Source organism: Monodelphis domestica, chromosome 3, assembly GCF_027887165.1.
Source record: "Monodelphis domestica isolate mMonDom1 chromosome 3, mMonDom1.pri, whole genome shotgun sequence".
Lineage (NCBI taxonomy): Eukaryota > Metazoa > Chordata > Mammalia > Didelphimorphia > Didelphidae > Monodelphis > Monodelphis domestica.
The window spans coordinates 535,863,906-535,888,684 of NC_077229.1; the positions used below are offsets into that span (position 1 = coordinate 535,863,906).

Consider the following 24,779-nt stretch of genomic DNA (forward strand, 5'->3'; position numbering starts at 1 on the left):
CCAGGAGAAAATTGTACACAGAAACTGATACACTGTGGTACAATCTAATGTAATGGACTTCTCCATTAGTGGCAATGCAGTGATCCAGAACAACTTGGAGGGATCTACGAGGAAAAAAAAAAACTATCCACATTCAGAGGAAATACTGTGGGAGTAGAAACACAGAAGAAAAACAACTACTTGAATACATGAGTCTAGGAGATATGACTGGGGAGGTGGTCTCTAAATGAACATCCTAATGTAAACACGAACAACATGGAAATAGGTTCTGATCAAGGACACATGTAATACCCAATGAAATTGTGCATCAGCTGGGGGATAGGTGGAGGGGGGGAGGGAGGGAAATAATGTGATTCTTGTAACCAAGGAATAATGTTCTCAATTGACTAAATAACTTACAATGAAAAAAAAATTTTAATACCTGAAAAGTGCCTGGACACCATATTATAAGAAATCATTGGGGAAAACTGCCTTGATATCCTCAAACAATTGGGAAAAATAGAAATTGAAAAAATCCAGCAATCAGCTCCTGAGGAAGGCCCCAAAATAAAATACCTAGGGCTATTATAACCAAATTCCAAAACTCCCATGCTGAGGGAAAAGTGCTACAGACAAACAGAAGTGAACAATTAAGATATTATGGAACTACCGTCAGAATTACATTAGAACTAGCAATTTCTGTATTAAAGGATATGGAATAGGATATCCCAAAAGGGAAAGTAACTGAGTCTTAATAATTGTATACTCAAAAAAACTGGACATAATTCTCCAGTATGATAATCAGTGTTTAACCAAATATAGAACTTCTAGACTTTCTTGACAAAAAAAAAAAACAGCCCAAAAGAAATTTCATTGTACAAGAGAAGTATAATAAAAGTATAGTGAAAACTTAAGGGTTTCAGTAAGGTTGAACTGAATACATTCACAGGTATCTGTGAGAGGTATCTATGATACTTGAGATAGTTAAGGTACTTAAAGTACTCAAGATATCTAAGGTGCCTAAGATACTCAAGAACTTTATCACTGTGAGGTCAATGAGAAGGAATAAACATAGAAAGAAGAAAGGGAATTAAGAGGAATAGGGTGGGCTGATATTCCAAAACATCAATGTGCAGGAAAGAAGAACACATGAGAAGGAAGGAAGTCTAGCTGTACCAATTCTCAAACTACCATAAAGCAATAAGTCATCAAAACAATCTGCTACTGGCTAAGAAATAGAGTAGTAGCTCTATAGAGTAGGTTAGGTAATCAACATCCATTAATTAATGCCATAGTACAGATATTTTTACCTACTTTATTTGCATAATTAAAATACATCTCATACAGTTAGCTAGGAAAGGTGGATGATCTGCTTGTCTTCTATTTTTATGGCATGATCTTTAATAGCATGGCACATGCCTATTTCAAATTTATTTTTAAATATAGCATGGGATAGTATAGGCTTTATTTTGCAAAAAAATAGAAATCAGTATATTCATTATGTCCAAGCCAAGGTCTCTTGTCTGGTGGAAGTAGGCTTGATTCCTATTCAGATTAGGCCCTGACTTGATAACTAAAGCACAAGAAAGAAGAAATATGCGAGATGGTTCACAAGAAATAGAAATGCCCGGGCAGATTTCCTAGAAAAAAATCCAACCTCAGTCAAGTGACTGGAGTTCTCAAGCTTGTTCTAGTCCTTCATTCTTGTGGCCCCTCCATGCAAATCCAATGGAAATGTGTTTATACCATTATTAACAACTTCCGTTGACCCTTAGGTGTCTACTTCTCTCTCACCGTTTCCCATAATTCCAGTGTAATGGGGCTGAATTTCTGATCAATTCTTCTGATCAATTCTGAAATTCTGTTCAATTCTTCAAGATCGTAGATCCATGTCTTAAATGTAAGTTAAGGAAATATATTTTACACATAGACATTTGTCAATTTTTTTAATATATTGTGGGAATAAAAATTAAAATAAAAAAATTTAACTTCGTTAAAACTTTAATGTTCTTATCTTTGCTGATTCCCTATGATTTTCTAAGTAAACCATCAGGTTATTCATAAATAAGTATATTTTTATCTTTTCTTTGCCCATCTTCATGACTTTCTCTTAATGATTCTCAGTGATGTGTAAGTACTCATTATTTTTGGCATTTCTTGAACTAGATTATAAAATAGTAGAAAGAATGAGCGTCTTTGCTTTATTCCTGTAGTTAGTAAAAAATTTTCTAGTGTCTCCCCAATGTATATTATTTTTGTTTTTAGTTTGAAATAGATATTTTTATGATTTTTTAAAAGGCCATTTTAGCCTATATTTGTAGGGTCCCGCACATAAATGAGTATTGTACTTTGGCAAAGGTTTTTTCTGTGTTTATTGAGATAATCATGATGTTTGAATATAATTGGGTATATGAATTTTTTTTTATTTGATCATTTCCAAGCATTATTCATTAAAGACATAGATCATTTTCTTTTCCTCCCCCCCACCCCCCATAGCCAACGTGTAAATCCACTGGGCATTACATGTTTTCTTGATTTGAACCCATTGCTATGTTGATAATATTTGCATTAGAGTTTCGTTTAGAGTCTCCTCTGTCATGTCCCCTCAACCGCTGTATTCAGGCAGTTGCTTTTCCTCGGTGTTTCTACTCCCACAGTTTATCCTCTGCTTATGAATGGTGTTTTTTTCTCCTAGATCCCTGCAAATTGTTCAGGGACATTACACCGCCACTAATGGAGAAGTCCATTACGTTCGATTATACCACAGTGTATTAGTCTCTGTGTACAATGTTCTCCTGGTTCTGTTCCTCTCGCTCTGCATCACTTCCTGGAGGTTGTTCAAGTCTCCATGGAACTCCTCCACTTTATTATTCCTTTTAGCACAATAGTATTCCATCACCAATGGGTATATGAATTTTTTTAAGGCCAGTTTGAATCCCCTTCACATCAGGCCAATTTGGTCATAATCATTGATTTTTTTTTTTTGAAGAATTACTATGTTATGTTTGACTAGATTTTATTTAAATTTTTAAAATTGATATTCATTAATGATAATGGTCTACAGTCGCTTTCTTTGTTTTATTCAACTTGGGTTTAATTTTAATATTGTATTTGTTTCACAAAAAGGCATATATCTAATGGTTTGCTTTCTTTCTCCATTTTTTGTGTATAATTTGTGTAGTATTGATACTGAATGTTTTTAAAGCTTATTAGAATTCCTGAAAATCCATGAGAACCCCAAGATTTTTCTTACCTTTAGTCATTCCTTCACAGTTAATTCTATTTCTTTTTTTGAGAATGGATTATTTAAATTATCTATTTGTTCCTCTATTAGTTTGGACATTTTTTAATTTTTAAAGTATTACTCTCTTTTGTATTGTCTATTTTCTTAAGATATAACTTTGTATAGTATATTCTAAGAATTCTTATTCTTTTTCCTAGGATGTTTGTGATTTTACCTTTTACTATTTTGTTGATTTCATTATCTGCACATTTCTTTATAATCTGGTTCCTAAATCATGTTTATCAGCTTTGTTAATATTCTCAAAGAGCCAACTTTTAGTTTTATTATTTATCTTATTCTCCTGTGCTTATTTTGAGTTTGTTGACTTTCTATTGTTTAAAACACATATTTAGTTCATTAACTTTCCTGTTTTGTATTTTGTTAATGCAAACTTAAAGGATAAAAAATTTCCCCTCATGATAGCTCTAATGGCATGTCAGAACTCTGGGTATGTGGTTTCATCATTATAATTTTCTTTCATACAACTATCTTTTCTCCAATTTATTTTTTGGCCCACTAATTATTAGGATTCTTTTGTTAAGTTTACATTTATTTGTATTTTGCTTATACTCCCTAAATTTATTATAATTCTTATTGTGGTGTGGTCTGAAAAGAATATGTTTAACATTTTCTGCATTTTTGCATACATAGTTTTTGTAAAAGTTCTCTGTGGTGCCAAGAAATCTGTACATCCCTTAATATTCTCATTTCAAAGACACTATAAGAGTTTTAGCTCTACTTTCCTTAGCTATTTGTTCAATTACTTTACTTCTTTAACTATTTGAGCTATTATTTTTATCATCATTATTATCTATGTTATATTTGTCCAAAATTGAGCTGTTTGTATCAATTATTATTATAAATGTTTTTGTCTTTTGTAAATAGTTAATTTTTTCTTTATGAATTTAGAGGCTCCAACATTTTAAGCATACTTTTTTAATATCGGTATTGATTTAGTGTCAATGGGGTTCCTTTAAGAAAAAATATAGTTGCCTTATTTGTCTCTTTTTATGTGTTTTTCTTAAGATTTGGTTTGTTTGCTAGCACAATTTTAATTTGCACTTTGATTCTCTTGTATAGTAGATTTTTTCCAGCCCCCTTTTTCTTTTCAACTCTTACCTTTTGCCTTAGAATTGATACTAAATATTGGTTCCAAGGCAGAAGAGCAAAAGTGGCTAGGCAATTGGGGTTAAGTGACTTGCCCAAGGTCACACAGTAAGAAAATATATGAGGCCAGAATTGAATCTAGAGCATTCCTCTTCAAGTCTGACTCTATTCACTGAGTCATCTAGCTGCCCTAACCCCTTATTTTTATTCTGCATATGTCTCACATTTAAAGTCATGAGAATTGGGATCATATTTTTCCCATCTGTCTTTAATATTCTTTTTGTTTCTAAATAAGGATTTTCTTGTGGTCATTTCTCTTTCACTATAAAAGAAATTCTTTGACCCTTCTTTAGTTTTCTTTAAGACAAATCTACTTCCAAAACTTCACATTGTGCCATTTGCTACTCTTTTCCCTTTTATTGTAATTTCAGTTAACATTTTCTTTACCTTCTTTCTGTTTATTTAAATATCTATTTAATTCTTTCTCTCATTTTCCATTTTAGGTAAGGAGCTAAGTAAAATTCCCCTTCCTCTCCTTCAACTTTTTTGTTAGTTTTTTTTTCATTTTCTGTGCATCTTTTTTAAAAGGTTTTTTTTACCTTCACTCTCTTCCTTGTGTTTTTTCTCTGTCTATTCTAAGCTTTCATTCTCTTGATTGATGATCCTAATAGTCATACTTTCCACATGGAATTTCAGCTTATTTGGGGTTCTCTTCTAAAAAAATTCTATTTTGTTGCCTTGATCATCTTATCCTTTTCCCCACCCCTCCTTTTTTTTGTTTTCTATGATGCTTGTTCTTAGAAGTATCAATTCTTGGAAGACATAGAGACTATAGAAATACTGTTCCATGGTATAAATTTTCCTATATGTTAGACCATGAAGTCCATTTCTATCTATGCCTTCTCCATAATTATTTTTCCCATTTGCCATGAAATTACCTGTGTGACTCAATTACCTCCCATCCTTTTGGATGTCACCTTCACCTTTCTCACCCTCCAGGAATTATTCTCCACATCCTAAGGCAGGATGCCATCCATGGAGGCACAATACCCTCTCAGAGGTAGTGATGTCTCTGAGCAAACAATATCTACAAATTACACATATTGTAAAAAAATCTTTCATTATAAATTAATTAACATGGGAGAGTACTTCAGTGGAATCTTCACTACAACTTCATATTTTTCTCCCTTTCTGCCTTTTTCTTCCTCTAATTGCCCTGTTATCCATTCTTTTGTATTTCCTCTTCTTCCTAAAATACAAAAGGAGTTATTTTCTGTTCATTATTTATTATTTACATGGAAATATTCCATTCTTGTCTTTTTTCTGCTCTTTCTTTTCATGCTCCCCTTTTTATAGTGTAGTTCCCCAAAAATGATTCACCTGCAAGCAAAGTACCATGAGGTTCATCTATGCAGTGTCAGGCCTGTTCCTCCACTATCACTTCTTTTTAAATTCTGCTTTCATCTTTGTGTAGTTGCATACATTAAGAAAGAAATTTCCTAATGGTCTTTCCGTTGTTCTGTTAACGTCTTTGTTGTTTTTATCTTCAAAAGTGTCATACTCTTTCTGTTTTTCCTTTTTTCTTGGGTATATCACTTCATTTCTGATTTCCTTAGTGGTTTTATTCATTTATCCCTCCTGCTTTTCTGTTGTCTGGGGTGTCTGAAAAGTGAATAATCTTATACTTGTTTTTGTTTAAGTTTTCTTCGTAAAAATGGTTGTGATGCCTCTTCATTAATAAATGTCCATCACTTTTTCTTCGATGATTAGATTCAAGTTTGAAGGGATATCACCTGGGTTGCATCTTGAGCTGCTTTGTTCTTTGAACACATTGCATTCTCTTCTGGTGTATTCAAATTTTCTTTCCTTCATATTTTAAAATCTTTCTTCTAGTCATTTGTAAATTTGTTACTTGTCAGTGGATTTAACCCATATTACCGAGAGTTATTTTTTTGTTTGTTCTTCTGGAGGCAATTTGTATATTCTTTTGATTGTCTTTTTTTTTTCCTGTGTTAAGTTCTGGGCATTTTAAAATATTTTTTCTTGCATTGTGGTGTTGATCTTTTTTGAGTTGTCATGTTCTTCTGGAAGTCCTACAATGTTTAAGTTGACTCTTGACATCCTGTATTCAAAATCAATGGTTTTTTTTTAATTAATTCTTTATCATCAATAAAAATATGCCTTTATTTTGTCTTTCCTCTACTCCTCTAGCTGAAAAAGGAAAGCAAAACTATACTTATAGATAAGCATCTCAAGTAAAACATATTCCACTATTGAGTAACATGTGTATGATTATGTGTATATACTCATACACATTGAGATACATAAATATCTCAGCCTGCATCTGGAGCCCATCATCTTTATCAAGAAGTTATTAGCATGTTTCCTCCTAAGTACTTTGGAAGGCTAATTTGTTATTTTGTTGAACTGAGTTCTTAAGTCTTGTAACGTTGCCTGAGGTTACAGTGTGTTCCTGTAGAAATTATTTTTCTGATTCTAATTATTTCACTCTGCATTCGAGACCTCTTAAGATATAGATAGCTGACACTGACACATTTCTGCTACTTCATTTGCATTTGCTCTGGTAGAGAGCAGATTGGGTTTTCTAAGACAACCCCCAAGTTATCTTTAACAGCTAGTTCTATTGTTTTCAGGAGTGCATTGATGGAGCCTCATCTGTGCCATCCTTAACTGAGCTGAGGACAACATTCAGTGAGAATGATTTGGCAGCAGAAGTTACCAATGCTCTACGACGGTAGGTAACTTTTCTTTTATTCTAAGTTATTCTAGATAGGGTGTTTTCATTGTTGCTGCCAGCTTCTTGGATTTATTTTTATAATTATAATATTATATATTATCATTATTATATAATTGTTATATAATGTTTTTATTTATAATTATAATATTAATTTAATTAATAATTAATATCATTAATAATTACAATTACTTTTCTGAAAGAGGGAAAAGGCAGACTACATGCTAGAAAAATGGAATCACAATCCACCAATTGGTTCCAAATGAGCCATTTAGCTTCTGTCTTTAAACCCCTGGTTTTTTAAATCTCCCAAATATTACAGGCCTTTTCTGGCAAAGTTGAGATAAGGCATGAAATGCAGGGTCTGCTGACTAGATATAAAGAGGATTCCTTTTTTTCCTGTTAATCTGGAACCAAAAAAGATCCTGCAGAACAGGAATAAGAAACTTAGATAATTACGCTGTAACTAAAATAGATAAATTTAGAATAGATAAAGTAGAAACAACTAAGATTGGGGTTTTTGCTTGTTTTAGTTCTGTCCTTTTATTTGTATTCATAAACTGGAAAGGATTAAGAAATATATGTTGATTTACAGCAAAGATAGAGTTTAATCTCCCCTATTACTTGTTTGCCTTGCAGGTAATTTTAAAAATATAAACAAAGGCAACTAGGTTGCATTTAGTTAGTGGACTGAGAACCAGACATGGAAATTATAGTTGATGGGTTCAAATCTGGCCTCAGATACTTCCTAGCTGTGTGACTGTGGGCAAGTCACTTAATCCCAATTGCCTAGCCCTTACCTCTCTTCTGCTTTTTTTTTTTAAGTAAATAATTAAAATACCAGCTTAAACCACCACTCTGGTCTTTTTCTCATGTGTATTTTTTAAACTTTTTTGCTGTTTTTTTTACTTTGTTTTCATTGGTGATACGGTGCCAGACCTGGAATCAAGAAGACCCGACTTCATATTCAGCCTCAGACACATAATAGCTGTGGGACCCTAGGCAAGTTAATTAGCCCTCTTTGCCTCAGTTTCCTCATCTCTAAGATGAGCTGGAAAAGCAAATGGCAGACCACACCAGTCTGTCACAGCATATGACGAAATAATATTCTATCATACAACTAGAAAAATGTATTCGAGCTTGCTCTAATCGGTGGATGGGTGTGACTTGTTACAATGCCCCCAGGAGTATTCCTTATAAAAACTGTTGTTTCTAGGTTAAAAGACTTGTTGCAGCATGGAAGGAGAGCCAGTGTCGGGCTTAAAGAAACCTGGGCAAATCCGTTACCTTCTCAGTTTTTCTGGCTGCCTCTACATCTCTGGTTTTTAGAATAACTGCTGATCTTCATTAGCAGGGACTTCCAAAAATTTTTTTTCCAGAATGGCTGACTCAGCTCCAACAGAAATTCATTAATGTTTTCCCACGACCCTTCCAGCATTTGTGACATTTCTTTTTTGCCAGTGCTGTCAATTGAATGGGTATAAAGTAGTGCTCCAGAGTTGTTGTTTTTTTAATTAACTCTATTTATTTTAACATTTATATAAAAAATTGAATTTCCCTTCCTCCAGTCCTACCCATTGAGAAGGCAAGCAATATGATATCAGTTGTACATGTGAAGTCACATAAAACATTTACATAGTAGCCGTATTACCAAAAAAAAAACAAAAGAAAAATAAAATTTAAAAAGCATGTTTCAATTTGCACTGAGTTCATCAGTTCCTCCTCAGGAAATAAATAATATTTTTCTCCATGAGTCCTTTGGAACTGCCTTAGATCATTGTCATTTATTAATAAAGTGGCTCAGTCTTTCACAATTGGTCATTGTTATAATGTTGTGTTACTACGTAAAAACGTTTTGCCTTTATAATAGTTCATATAAGTCTGCCCAAGTTTTTCGGGAATCTCCTGCCCTTCATTTCTTATAGCACCAAATATTTCATCACTATCATACATCAGAACTTACTCAGCCATTCCTCAGGCAATGGGTATCCCCTCAGTTGTCAGTTCTTTGCCCCCCCCCAAAAGAGCTGCTATAGTTCCATACATATAAATAATATTAACCATACATATAAATCCATTTCCTTTGTTTCCCTGGGATACAGACCGAGTAGTAATATTGCTGACAGTGCACAATTTTCAGCCCTTTGCTCATAGTTCCAAATTGTTCTCCAGAATGGTTAGACCAGTTCACAACTCTACCAACAATGCATTAGTGTACCTGTTTTTCGATCTACCCTCCAGGATTTGTCATTTTCCTTTTCCATCACCTTAGCCAGTCTGATAGTTTTGAAGTGATATTTCAGAGTTGTTTTAACTTTCACTTCTCTACTAGTGATTTAGAACATTTTTTTCAGATGTCTATTGACTGCTTGGATTTCTTCCTCTGAAAACTGGCTATTAATATTTTATGGTCATTTATCATTGGGAAAATGTTCCATCAATTTTAGTCAGTTCCTCATATGTTAGAAATATGTGCGGGCAGCTGGGTAGCTCAGTGGATTGAGAGTCAGGCCTAGAGACGGGAGGTCCTAAGTTCAAATCTGGTCTCAGACGCTTCCCAGCTGTGTGACCCTGGGCAAGTCACTTAACCCCCATTGCCTAGCCCTTACCACTCTTCTGCCTTGGAACCAATACACAATATTGATCTTAAGACAGAAGATAAGGGTATAAAAAAAAGGAAAGAAAGCAATATGTCATAAACTTGCTGTAAAGAAATTTTCCTGATTTCTCATTTCTCTTCTAAGTTTAGCTAAATTGGTTTTGTTTGTGCCGAAATATTTTGATTTCATATAACCAGAATTGTCCATCTTGTCTCATTTGATCTTTATCTATTGATCTAACAGTTCATGTTGTTCCTGCTCCTATAATTTATCAATTTTTCTCTTCTTACCTCTCCCATTTTCTGTCTTTCACATATTACTGACCATATAGCTCAAAAACTACCTGTGTTAGTTTTTCAGTATCGATAGATGTAGTTCCTATCAATTCACCTGAATTCATTAAGGATAGGTAGACGCTATCCTTAATTTATTTTGGATATATATTACCTATCTTTGTTCTCCTGTTTTCTTTGGCAGAGAAAATGAGTGAAATAAGAATTGTGCATCTTCTCTTCCATTAGTTATTAATCTCATCTATGCTAAACAGACCCCAGGAGGCAGTGGTCATTTCTCCACAAAAGGCACTGATAACCCAACAACAGTTTCTCTTTGTTACAGAAAATTAGATCCAGCATATATTTTCTCTTATTTTTCTACTACCTTTTTTTTTTTAAACCCTTACCTTCCGTCTTGGAGTCAATACTGTGTATTGGCTCCAAGGCAGAAGAGTGGTAAGGGCTAGGCAATGGGGGTCAAGTGACTTGCCCAGGGTCACACACCTGGGAAGTGTCAGAGGCCAGATTTGAACCTAGGACCTCCCGTCTCTAGGCCTGGCTCTCAGTCCATTGAGCTACCCAGCTGCCCCCTCTACTACCTTTTTTAAAGGATGAAATGATAATCGGGGCAAGTCAAGAATATATCGAATGTTTCTGACTGAATTCCAAAAGATGACTGGACAAAAGAAGTCCGCCATTCAACCAATAGTTGAATTTGTACCCATCTTACAATCTGTTCCCAAATTCCTAATCCTGTTTAGTACGAAGCATATTCAGATGTCAAAAATCATTTGTTTCTTCCTCTGTTGAACTTACATGTTCTCCATGTACCAGGGGTTTTTTTCCCCTTTTGGTTCCCAGATTTGTATGAGAAAACATTTTTTTTTTTAGAATTTGCAGTCAACTTGAAGGCTTGCAAAGCCCTTAACAGATATTTCACTCAAAACAAACCTGATAGGGTTTTTCCTCATTTTACAAATTGTACAGATTGTGACTTGCCCTGGGTCATCTAGCTAGTATGTGTCTGTGTCTGGATTTGAACTCGGGACTTCTTGATTCCAGGTCCAACATTCTGTCTGCCATAACAAAGATGGGGAGAGAGTTTTTGTTAAGCACTTTATTGGTTACAAGGCTCTGTTCTAAGCAATGGAAACAAATAAAAGCAAGACACTTAGTCCCGGACCTTGAGGAGTCTAATAGGAGGAAGATGACACATAAAGAGAAGCTAGAAATCTGGGATGGTTAGTGGTATGCATGCACCATAATTTGGAAATAGCAAGCCTGAAATAATGTGAAAGTCTGGTTCTGGGTAAGATACTTGAAAGATCCCTGCTAAAAGGCCAGGGTGGTTCTAGAGACAGAGTCCAAGGTTCAGGTTAGGAGGAGATAACTGTGATCACCAAAGTGAAGGCCATCTGATTTCTTAATAGATAAAATTATCTCTTCCTCTTCCTTTTTCTTATCTTTTTTCATAAGGTCTCCCCACCCAGATCCATATTCCAGTCAGGAGTTCTCAGGGTCATTCCATCTCATCCTTTTTACCAGATGAGGAGACTAAGACTAAGAGAGGTGCTATGGCTTACCTGTGCTCACATATGGTTTGTGTTATACCACGCCATTATCCTTAGTAAAGGAAACATCTATAAAATGGAGAGGAGTGGTTTCTGCCCATCTCTCCTCTGTTTTTCTTCCTGGCCCTCCAAATTCTCTCTTTGCGGTTCTTTAGCATTAACAAGGGTTTAGCTTTATTGACATTCTCATTCTCCTAAGACTACTCTTTTCTTGTCAACTGACAACATTGTCATGAGAAAACAACTTTGTAAAATAGAAATTATGCTAATTCATACAGATATGAATTACTTGGGATTTCATTAATATAGACACTTCTCAATGTGAAACGCCATCTACAAGTACAGATGGGATTTAGCCAGGGCAGAGTAACAGCAGAACTATCAGCTATCTGAGATCAGCCTCTCTTCTGTAATTTATGGTCCTATTTGTACCAGGGCCTTCAGAAGTGAGGTACTATAACCAATTATGAAGCACTATCTTGTGTCAGTAAAAGGACACACATAGTTTCCAGTTTGGGGCTAGCACAAAAAGAGCTCCTATAAATATTCCTATGCAGAGATTTTTTTTCCTTTCTTTGATTTCTTTGAGATATTGACCTAATACGGTATAGCTGGGTCAAAATTAATTTAATAATTTTGGAGGGCATAGTTCTAAATTCCTTTCTGGTATGGTATATCTGGGCTAATCCATGGCTCTCCCAACAGTGCAGTAATGTTTTCTCATTCTTACAGTTACCGTTTTTCTCTTTTGTTTAAAACCCTGTGCCAAATCATTCCTCTGCATGAATTTTGTAATTTTCTTCCAGATCTATAAAATGTTGGGGGACTTTGGTACAGCACTGAATTAGTAAATTAATTTAGGTATATTGTTTTTATTATCCTGGCTAGACCTACTTTTATTTATCCAGTTACTTGTATCTGGCTTTATTTCTACAAGTAATTAATCTTGATTCAATCTTGGCAGGTACATTCATACAATCCAAAATATTTTATAGCTTGTGGACTTTTAAAAATGGAATTTCTTTTTCTAACTCTTCCTGCTGGGTTTAACATTTTAAATATATGCAACTATATATAAATGTTAATGACTTCTGTGTTTTTATTTCATACTCTGCAACATTGCTAAAGTTATTATTTTAGTAATTTTTTTCTTGATCATCAAGAATTCTTTAACTACATGTTCTTATCATCTGCAAAAAGGGAGAATTTTGGGGGCAGCTGGGTGGCTCAGTGGACTGAGAGCCAGGCCTAGAGATGGGAGGTCCTAGGTTCAAATCTGGCCTCAGGCGCTTCCTAGCTGTATGACCCTAGGCAAGTCACTTAACCCCCATTACCCAGCCCTTACCACTCTTCTGCCTTGGAACCAATACCCAGTATCAATTCCAGGACAGAAGGTAAGGGTTTAGGGAGAACTTTGTTTTCTCTTTTTTTTGTGTGTCTTATAGCCATAAGTTAGTCTTCTTCCAATAATTTTTCTTTGCAAGATCAGAGTTTATTGTTATCTCAGTAAATGCCTTCAAATTCTTTCAATCACTAATCATTTAGGAAAGTTTTCTTTTATGGCCAGCCATAACATTTAAAACAAATTATGGCTTTACGTTTAAACAGTAATTTTCCCCCATCCCTTTCCTTTTAAAAGACACAATAAACAGTATCCACAGTATCTGTGAAATGACTTTTGAATGACACAAAGTCAAAGAAATCACAGCATGTACTTAACAGAATAGACTTTGATTAACAGAACAGCTTAGAACAGAATTTAGTAATTTATAACTACTGTTACAGCCTAAGGGAAGTTAATATTTAGATTTTATCAGAATATAAAATAGGAACCAATAGCCAAGTTTGCTGCCCAAGCAGATACAAACCACGTAGCTCTCACATCAAGCTCTAGCAAAAAAAAACCTAAAATTTTTAACAGATTAAATGACAATCCAGAAATCCAATGATAAATTTCAATAAGTGACCTTGTCCACCCCAGAATTGCACAAAAAGTCAGCCAGAATCCTAAGTCCAATGGGGGGGGGGGGCAACAACAAATCCAGTGCCCTTGTGGTAAAAAGCTGATAGCTTCTTTCAGTGATAGCCTATATGGACACATATAGGCTAAATAGTTGTGTATCCAGAGGAAACAAGAGCCAAAGGTCCCAGAGAAAGCCTGAGGTCATCAGAAGGCCCCAGATGTGCTGAGATGTCAGAAAAGGTCCTAAAGCTCAAGTGCTCTGAAACTAAAAGGTCTAGAGGGGCCTAACCAGGGGAGGCAGAGGCCAGCACAAGAACTGAGAGTAAGTTAAGCAGGAACACCAATGCTTCCCTAAAGCATAATAGAGCCCTGGAACAAAGCCCCAATTTAGGAAGCTCAGAGGGGCACAGAAGGGTAAGATGTGGCAATAGTGGTACCCAAAAAAATGATATAGTCAAAAAGACCACATGGAGAAAAAATAGCTAATAAGTGAACATTTATTAAATACCTACTATGTGCCAGGCACTGTAATAATCATTAGGGATACAAAAAAGAGCCCACTACAAGTTCACAATCTAATAGAAGAGACAACAAATAATTATATACAGACTATATACAGGAAAAATAAAAAATACTTAAGAGGGGCAGGCACTAGAATTAAGAGAAGTTAGGAAATACTTTCTAAAGAAAATGGAATTTTAATTGAGACGTAAAGGGATCCAGAGAGATCAATAGTCGTAGAAGAGGAGAGAGAGAGCATTCCAGGCATGGGAGACAGCCAGAGAAAAGGCCATGAATGTATTCATGGAACAGCTAGGAAGCCAGTATCACTAGATTGAAGAGTATGTGATGGGCAGTACAGAATAAGACTGGAAAGATAGGAGGGAGCTAGGTTGGTTATAGAGGACTTTGACACCAAAATGAAGGATTTTGTATTTTATTCTGGAGATGCGTGAGAACCACTAGGGTTTATTGAGTAGGCAGGGAGTCAGGAGAAGGGGACAGGATCAGATCTGTGCTTTAGGAAAATCATTTTTGTGGCCAACTGGAGTATGGGTTTGAGTGGGGAGAGACTTAAGGCAAGAAGACTCTCTTAACAAGCTATTTCAGTAGTATGGCTAAGTTGAGGTGGGCCTGCACTGAAGTGTCAAGGGAAATAAGGGGGCATATTCGAGAGCTGTTTTAAAGGTGATATAAACCTTGGTAACAAATTGGATGGGGATGGAGTGGATAAGGAATCCAGGATAACTTACTCAAAAGTTGCAAGCCTTGAGGGACTAGGAGGATGCTGTTGCTCTCTGTAGTAATAGGAAAGATAAGTGGGTAAGAAGGGTAGAGAGAAAAATTCCATTTTGGACATGCAGAATTTAAGATGTCTACAAGGCATTAAGTTCAAGATGTCTGAATGACAGTTGGAGATGCAAGGTTGAGGCAGGATAGGTAGATTTGAGAATCTACTTAGAACTCTATAGTGTAGAGGTAGTAGTTAAATCCATGAGATCACCAAGGGTAGTAGTATAGAGAGAGAAGAAGGAAGAAGACTCTGAATAGAGAATCTTGTGATCTGGGAGAGGATCTAGCAAAGGAGACTGAAGAGAAATTCAGATAGGTAGAAGGTATAAAAATAATGTCAAAACTGTAAAAATAATAACCAATGAATTGATTACGGCATAAAACGATTACATACTCTACTTGCTGTGCTTAAAAAGTATCTTCAGTTAGTTTATATAAGTGAAGTGAAGCTCATAAGTGAACTTCTCTTCAGGGCCCAGTCCAAGGATGTTAAGGAGACTCTTGTTATACAAAAAATAAAATGTTTATTGAAAATATAAGGATAAAAAGGATTCTAACTGTACCCAATTAAAACTCCCTGCTTTTGTAAGGAACTACTTCTCCTGTTTCCACAGGTTACACTGATCCTTCCTGATCTGACTAACCCAAATTTTCCCTATTCTATAATAAACTAACACTATTATCCTTATAAGAAGTATATAATTCTTAACTTTGTCTCCAAGTTATAAAAATAACCAAGGCCAGCTGGCTGGGCCTCAGTGAAAACGAAGTTAGGCCTCTGAGCCTTAGCAGACTCAGAGTCCAAACCAAAGACCAAGTCTTTCTTTGGGCTTCTCAGAGACAAAACAATTTATGAAACAACAATATTCAGTCATGAGTGTTTCCCCAAGTTGGAAAAGGAAATAACTTAGCTCCTTCAGGTTTTTCCCTCCTTTCCTTCTACCTCAGTCAGTGAGGAGAGAGAGAGAGAGAAGATGTCACCTGCTCCCTGCACTCACAGAGAGAGTAACTGCCACTCTCCCAGGCTAACTGCCACAGAAAAACCGTTACACCTCCCCCACTCACTTACCGCTTGAAACTGACACTATCTCAGATCTGATTCAAACTCTAATTCTCTCTAAAGCCAGTTTCTCTATTTCTTTTCTCTAAACTAATATAACAAGTCTTAATTTCTAATATTATCTTTATAAAGGAGAACCAAGAAAGTGATATACCAGAAACCTGGAGAGAAAAAAATAATCAGTGAAATGATAAATAAGCTAAGGATTCAAGAGAGGATTGTACCTTTTAATTGGTTTGCTAATGGGGCAAAAAGGAATGGATATTTTCTGGGGAGTACCAGTCTTGAATCTTGCCATTACCACTAACCCTAAACCAAATCCAAAGCCTTTGGGCAAAAAGCTGGTAGCTTTTTTTTCTCTCTAGAAAGGAGCTTTATTCATTGCATTTCAATTCATGCAGTTTGAAGTCCATGAAGCGAAGAAGACAAGCACAATTATTAATTTGCTTCTTGAGGGGAAAAAATAGGGGGTGGGCAGGAGGAGGGAGGGTTAGGATAAGCAAGTAATTTAACCTTTTTCAAACCTCAATTTCCTTACCTATAAAAATGAGATTAATACTCTAATATTTAATTCACAAGACTATTGCAAGAAGCATATAAAATATTGTGTGGCAAGCACTTTGCAAACCTATTTTTGCCATCTCTTTCCCCTTTTGCATCACATCCACAGTTGTTCCAGTTTCCTCTTTTTTGGAGACTAATGCCACATCCATCATCTCCCATAAGCCACGTTCAGGGCATGGTTAATGATGGAGACTGGTTAGCCTTCCATCTTTGGTATTTACTGGGCAAAAATAGATTGGGTCCCTAGAAGCTGAACCACATTCCTTCTCCAGGACGTCTTGCCCTTCCTGTGATTCCCAAACCACTGTTTAGGCCTTCTTTCCAGTCAGCTGGATCAACTGCCAGGAAAGCCTGTGGGTTCTTAGAGGATATGCCTTGTTAGCTTAGGCCTGAGCTGCTCTATTAGGATTCCCATTTATCTGTGCTGCCTCTCTGAAGTAGAAAAGGTGGTAGGTAAAGCATGAGAGGAGTCCAGAGAGGAGGGACACGCCATCCCCTACTTCCGCCACTGGTCATCGCACCCACCTTCATCAGGCCCTTCCATGCCTCTTCCTCCAACACAGGGAGAAGAAACTGAAGGCCAGAGTACAGGAGCTGGTGAGCGCCTTGGAAAGACTGACAAAGAGCAGCGAAATCCGACACCAGCAATCAGCTGAGTTTGTGAATGACCTGAAAAGAGCCAACAGGTAAACCCACAAAACCTCAGTTTGATTTCCTGTATCCCAAGCTGCCAGGTATTCTCCTGTACTTTCACTGTGGCCAACATGCCAAGAATCCAAGCACTGCTCCTCCAGGATGGAAGGCTGGAAGGCTGGTTTAGTAGAAGCTGCCCCAAGATCCAGGCCCTCTTCCTCTGAAGGAGCTTTCCACAGAATAGCACACTATTTTACCTGCATATTTAACTGTTCCATGTTTTGTTAGTGTCCATCTAACTAAGTGGTCCCCATTCAAGAGGTGCTTTAAAGTACGTGGGTATAAGTCTTAGGAGGCAGGGCATGGTAGAAGGAAAACCACACTTGAAAAGAAGAGGAACTGAACCCCAGCCCTTACTTCATCTCTCTGGTCTATTTATTCATCTGTAAAATGACTAAATGAATGGTAAGATCCTTTCTGTCCTAATTATCTCCTCCATAAGAGGGAGAAATTAAGAGACTGACCCAAGAGTGAGCCTGTTTTGTTGTCACTTTTTTGGAAACAATTTTTTTGTTGTTGTTTCAATCTACCCTTACTGGAGTCACCTGCTGTGACTCATTAAGAAAAAAAAATTGGCTCATTTCTACCTCACATCCCCCAGTCTCAAAATTGGCATCTTTTCTGCTTTTCATCGTTGTTTTGGTCTCTTCTGTTACTTTAGATTGCTGGCATCACTTCCAGCAATTTAGGACATAATATGAATTATCGAATTATGGAGAATAGGACATTAATTATAAAAATCTACACACCATATTTCTGAATGTGGGAAAAAAGTGCAGGAAAACAAAACATGTTTCATAGGGTAATATAAAGAGACAGATGAACTTTCCTAATAGATAATCTATCCATGTATGCACATCTATACTTTTAATTTATCATTTCTGATCTTTGTTAAGTAAGATGTCCATAAGTGCATTACTATCCTGAGGAAATATGCTGATTTGATGTGGGTTTTTCAAGGCAATTGTTCAATTACATTCTGCTTAACCTGCCCTACAGAGAGGTGGCAGAGCTGTTGTACAGGGCCAGCCTTTGATACACACCACCTTGGCAACCCAGAACAAACAATTTAATTTCCCCGTGCCTCGGGTAACCTTCTGTGAGACCGAGTTGTCGTAAGGGCTCCTCTCTGCACTGGTAAGGGGGGTTGCCTAAAATGAGACAATCGGAGGTCCAGTCCCCGGCCTAGCTTGCCCCTCAGCCTGTCTGTCCTGCCTTCTCTCAGGTCTGTGGTCCTGGGCTAGCTATTCACTTTTACCTTACCCCACCCCGTGGCACTCTGGCTAGGCTGTCTTCACACCAACTTCTTTCCATTCCTACATAGTAACCTGGTGGCTGCATATGAGAAAGCCAAGAAGAAGCATCAAAATAAGCTGAAAAAGCTGGAGTCCCAGATGATGGCCATGGTGGAGAGACACGAAACTCAAGTGAGGATGCTCAAGCAGAGGATAGCTCTGCTGGAGGAGGAGAACTCGAGGCCCCACACCAACGAGACCTCGCTTTAAAGGCTTTCAGGCCTGAGAAGTCTGCCCGAAGAGGCTTAAAAAGGAGACAAGAACCAGAATTAATGATGCCTGCCAAAGGGAAGCCGGCTGGTAGGGGGCGCACCCCAGAACAACTTGTCAGGGCCTCTGGGAGAGCTCCCCGAGAAGGGTGGCTGGCCACAGACTTGGTGGACAAGCCATCACCAATAGATGCACGCCTCTTGGTGCAGGAGCCCTGCCTGCCATTACCTCAGATGTTTGACCCTGACAGATACGTTTTTAGCTCTTCCCCACCCCTCAACCACCCTTTGCAGTCTTGCAGATGAGAACTGCAGTTATTTGGCTTCGGTAATTCCGATGTCTTCCCTTTTGTGCCTAGGCATTGGGCCCATTTTCCCTGTTCCCTGAGCTTTTCACCTAGTGTAAGGCAAAGTCCTGACCTAGAGATGGAGCAAGTGAGTGTCACAGGCTTAGTGCCCAAGAGGTACATGAAGGCTGCGCGTGGCTGTCATTTGTAGTAGAAGTTGATCTTCCAATGCCAGGGCTCTCCCCCAAGTGGCCTTTCCTATCTCTGAAAGTGAACAGAGTTGGCAGGTATCTGCAGCCATTCACAATGTGTCCTACAAGCCGTGACAAGCGCAGGTCCTTTAGTGCAAGAGTGCGCTCTGGAACAGAAGAAACTGAGCCTCTCTGGAGTTGAGAAGGGAAACCTGGGAATGTGGGATTAGAGCCCCACCCACCCCCACCCCCCACAGCAAAACCAAACCAAAACTGAGCGCAGTGCCAGCAGCACTCTTTATGGGATCCTCAAGAAAAGAGCCTCTTCATTTCTAATGCAGAACCTAAAGGCTGTATCACTAACCCAAGATAATACACAGATACACAGGTCGTGTCAGGGATAGGTTGGAATAAACACATTTTGAAAAAGTTGTATTCGTCAACTCCTGTTCAAGCTAGTTGTGGTAGAAAGCATGCAGAATCCCCATTTCAAAGGGACTTTCCCCGATTTGGTCCATTGTTCTTGTGAACAAGAGCACGGCTTTTGGCAAGGGTGGAGATTAACATATGGTGACTGGAAAATGTAGGGAGAAGGAAACGTAGAAAAACATTTTTTAAATTAAACATTTTGAAAAAGGAATCTAGGAAGGGCTCAAATGAAGAATTTACAGAGCTAAAAGGGGCCTGGGTTATCCACACACTCTTTAGGATTTCTCTTGTTAAATTTGGTACTGTTTTGTTTTTCCTGTTCGGTTTTCTACTCCCATCACACAGAGTGTTGTTACTACACAGCTCCAAGTGCAGGTAAATAAACGACGAGGTTATAGAGGTGGAAATCGGTCTATAGTTCACCACAGAACTCAAGACTGAATGAAGAAGAATACAGAGGGGCCTAGCAGTAGGGGAAGAATTCAATTTAACAAATATTTATTAAGCATTTTTATTTTCAATGCATGATGCTAACTGCTAGAGATACCAAAATGAAACAAGATGCCTCATCCCGGCAGGGAGCTTCTAAGGAACAGGACATTATACAGATAGGAAGAGCTCTTTGGTCCAAGGGGACCTACTCACATACAAAAATAATCAGAACTGGAAGACTCACTCCCAAGACTGTCAGAGCTAGAGGTGCCTCAGAGATTGTCATCTTTTTGTAGAGAAATGGAAATGAATGGCCTGCCCCAGGTAAATGGCAAAGTCAGGCCTTAAACCAAAGTCTCTTCCTTTAATCTACGTCACAACAGTACTGAAATTGTTAAACACATTGTTTCTGCTAGAAAAATTCCCTCGCCAGGCTGATTTGACAGTAAGCCAAGCCAGCACTGGCAGTTCTTCCTACTCTCTTTAATAATAGCTAGCATTTATATAGTGCTCTAAGGTTTTCAAGGTGCTTTATTAATATTTTAATCTCATAAGTAGATGCTTAATCTTTATTCCCATTTTGCAGATGGAAACTAAGGCAGAAATTATATGACTTACCAAAGACCAAACAGCTACAAAATGTCTGAGGCTACATTTGAACTCGCATCATCCTGGCTTCCAACACAGCTTTTTGTTACCAAACCTGCCTCTGTAAGAATACACTAAAACCATCATGTAGCAAAGAGATAACATTTGAAAGCAATGTCTTACAACCTTACTGTTTCTTGAGGACTGTTTTGTCTTTGTATCCCTAGTGTCTGGCACGGAGTAGATGCTTAATAAATATTAGTAGAATTAAAAAAAAAATACACTGAAACCATTCCACTCTCACTATTTAGATACATACCACTTCTTCCAGGGAAAAGCAGAATAAAGTATTGCTTTCACAATTGGATAAGGACGTAGAACACAAAAGGCATCATTTTTCTGTCTCTTTACTTTCCAAATATAAAAACGATCCCCAGCCACAGCCAGAACTGAAAGATCAGTTTGTTGTTCTTCTTAAAAAGTCATGGGGAGTGACCCAGGCTTGTGCTTTCAGCTATATGATAAGTAACTCCTCTGTTGGTATCTTATAGACCATGCCTGGAGCATTGAAAGGATGAATGACTTGCCCTTGTTCACACATAGAGCCAGTGTGGATGAAAGGCAGGATTGCCATCAACTTCCTGCTGACCCAAAGCCAGCCCGTGCCATGCCCCCTCTTGTTCCTGGTTAGATTTATTCAAACGCTGGTTCTAAACAGTCATAGAAATCGGTGCTAAGGCCTTTGTGTAATAAACTGAGTCCACTCTAATAAAAGGTTTTTATTAATTGAGCATAATATATTAGGTTTTAACTGAATATCACTGGTTTGATATTAACCATAGGGTAGAAACAAAATTATCTTTAATACCTTCCAATTCTAAGATTCTTTGGCCAGGAGACCTCTATCCCTTATTTTGCCGGGTCCCAGACTAATCTGTCCAATAAGCATTGACATTGTCAAGTTCTAATTCACGGTTATTAAAGTGTGTGAAAACCTTAGAGCCTCTCCCACACTCCAAAAATAAAACTAAGACAAAACACATGTTTGTTCTTTCTCCCTAATAAGTTGCCTTTGCCCTCTCCTTTACTATTTTAACATGGGGAGAAGAGAAATTATATTTCCTATTTTGCTGCAATAAACATTTCCACAGGCTAGAAGCATTGAATATATTCAGGTATATTTTTTTATTCTTTTCTACTGATGTGTATGGGAAGGAGGGAAGTGTGGGGGGAAAGATAATAAGCCCAAGAATTTCACTTTTACTACAGATCTTAGCTGGTTGGGGCCCCATAAGGGGCCTGGTATATAAAAGGAAAAAAATGTACATCAAGAACAGTCCTGTGGACCCTCAAGTTAATAATCCTGAGATATTGGAACAGTTAAAAAGAGGTGCCTAATTTTATTTGTCCTGTAAAAAAAAAAAACTAAACTAATAAGAATTGGTCAGCATTTGGTTCTGTACCCCTGGGTAGGTTTTGATATACCATAAAGTCCTTAAGTATACTCAATTTTAATAGCTTTAATACTTGTTCTCCCCTTAAACTGGTTTATACAGTTTGCCAATGAAATAGTCTTGCAAGGAACAAAAGATTTACATAAAAATTTATATATGTATAAATCTCTTTCTCAGAAGCCTAAATCTTTAGGTGCCAAACTCTCTGTTGTATGTTTGATGGTAGACAATAATGCCAATTAAATGACTCATCTGTTTAGCTACTATACCAGGCATCAAAGTTTCAATTGAATATAATGGTTTCATTCTCCTTTCATATACCCTATGTGTGGTGAGGCCCAAAAATTCATCCTCAGTTAAAGCTGGGGATATCAGGGAATATGTAAAAAAAAAATTTTTTTTTAAACAAGCAAATCTGGAACTGTTTGAAACTTTCCTGATTCCTGACTGCAACCAGATTACTTGCTTTTCTTTAATTAAAAAAAAAATTTTTCCCATATGTTCTTTGGAAAGCATGCTTCAGCGTAGTTCAATATCCTAGGAGCCAAAGAAAGAAAGTATTCTTTTTTTACTGCATTTCCTTGAAGGCCACAAAAAATTTACTCCATAAGTCTTTCCTAATTTCTTATGGTTCATCTTTACCAATTACTGGGTTTGACTTAATTTTTTTTCAAGGCAAGAGGGAAAGAGGTGTTGGGCAGATAAAAGTTTTCAAACTCCAAAGGGCCATATAAACAATATTTTCATGATTTTCTCTGATATGAGAGTTTGGATTCTTTTACAAAGTAACCATTTTTTCCCTTGTTTTGCTCTATGCCAGTGATGGCAAACCTTTTAGAGACTGAGTGCCCAAACTGCAATCTTCATGTCACATGTGAGCCCCATACCTTACTCCAGACAGGGGAGGGAGGAAGCACTCCCATTGAGCTGCTGGGCAGTGGAGTGGGTGAGAAATGTCCTCAGGCACTCTGGAGAGGGGAGAGGGAGGAGCCCCCTCTGCATGTGTGCCATAGGTTCACCAACATAGCTTTATGGAATCTAAAAAATAACAATTCATTTATTATATACATCAATTGAGATAGGAACTTATCTTAATGACTTAAACTGAGATTTGCAAATACCTTCTAGTAATCCCAGGAGTTAGCCATTGTTTGGATGAGATTTTTTTGGCTATAAAATAAAGATAAGTGTTTATTGACAAAAATGTCTTTATAAAGTTTACCTGGATCCTGTCCCAGTTGAAACTTATTTTTTAAAGTATTTCGTTCATTCAAGTACAACCATGTATAGACACATCAACTTCATGTTAGTTTACAGCAACTTTGTTCTGTTATTTATTTTTAACAAGTTACTCTAAAGTCACAAATACCAATCTCTACATTTAACTGACAACTTTGGAGAAATTCCCCATTTAGAATTCCTTATTTGTTTACTCATTCATCCTTCTGTTATAGGGTCCAGGAACTTCTATGCATGTATTAATTAAACATTCCTATGTGCAAGTAAGCCAAGTAAAATGTTCTCCCTGAAAATTAACCCTCTTGAATAAATATGATAATGGTTATAGAAAAAGACTTCTTTATCAGAAAGTAAAAGAATGAAACCTGGCCACTAGTGGGAGATGTTAACAATGAATACAACTCAATACATTTGGTAAATATTAATTAGGGCCTTCATTACTATGTTAACTAATCAACTTAAAATAGCAAGTCAGCAGAACAGACAAGCTATAGGTCCATAGCTCCTCTGAATATTAACTGGAGTGCATGTAGACAAATCTAAGAGTTGCTACACTGGTAGCAGCTTGTACAATGATGTTATTGACAGGAATATGTATTGATATACGTGATATACGCTGAGTAACTCACAAAGCAAAACTTATCAATTTTACTAATACAGTCAATGAACCAAATTCACTTCTCTATTCCTAATAAAACTTTAAATTGTATCTTATTTGCTTTGCATGAAAGCTTAGTTTTCCTGTTCATTTATTAAAATATGCTTTTATATCACTTGAATTAGAATTGTTAGAAAATTTTCACCAGCTTGAATGTATTGTCTACATTATTAAAGCACATGTGATTGTTTCGATTTGTCAGTATTGTCCGATTGTTTTGAGCATTTCCTTTATGTGTTGTCACTTTACACTGTACTATATACCTTGTAATTTTAGATTCTTCACTTGTATGTTTTAAGTGTTTCCAATTACCTTTAGTTTTAGCTGCTGTATAATAGCTGTGTTTATACAGAATTGTAAAAACAAAAACCAAAAAAATTGCATTTATTTATACAGAGACATTTATAATACTTATTTTACAAATGTTCTTATATTCTGAATAAATATTTCTAATGCCATGATATGCGCTGCCAAATGTTTATCCTCCCTAAAACAATTTAGGTAAATATAATTGAAGAATAGATTTTAGGAAAGTAACATCAAAAGCTATGGATAATTTATTAATGATATATTTTACACACTAATGTCAAATTCCAGCATTTATAGTAAATCTAAGGGAATCCTCTTGCCAGAGGACAAGAATACAGTATATATCAAAATGGTTAAACTTAACAGGAGCAGTATTTTGTCTCATCTAACTCCTGCCAAGCAAAATATTACTCCTATTTATTTTAATTTGACAGAAACAGGATAAAACTTATTTTTTCTTTGCCATGGAAACAGGGGAAATCAACATAAGTTTCTACAACTGGAACTCTAAGGAAGACTTACCTATACAATGTCCATTAGACCAC

At 36.8% G+C, this 24,779-nt stretch overlaps 1 protein-coding gene across 1 annotated transcript in view; it reads left to right on the forward strand.

Annotated features, from left to right (window-relative positions):
- MCC (MCC regulator of WNT signaling pathway) overlaps window positions 1-24,386 on the forward strand; it is a 305,041-nt gene extending 280,655 nt beyond the window's left edge. Inside the window, exons 15-17 of the mRNA XM_007486587.2 lie at window positions 7,024-7,124; window positions 17,014-17,136; window positions 18,468-24,386. Of these exons, the coding sequence (XP_007486649.1) occupies window positions 7,024-7,124; window positions 17,014-17,136; window positions 18,468-18,648 (405 nt within the window). The 3' untranslated portion in view covers window positions 18,649-24,386. The remainder of the gene's footprint in view (window positions 1-7,023; window positions 7,125-17,013; window positions 17,137-18,467) is intronic.
- Window positions 24,387-24,779: the final 393 nt, after the last annotated feature.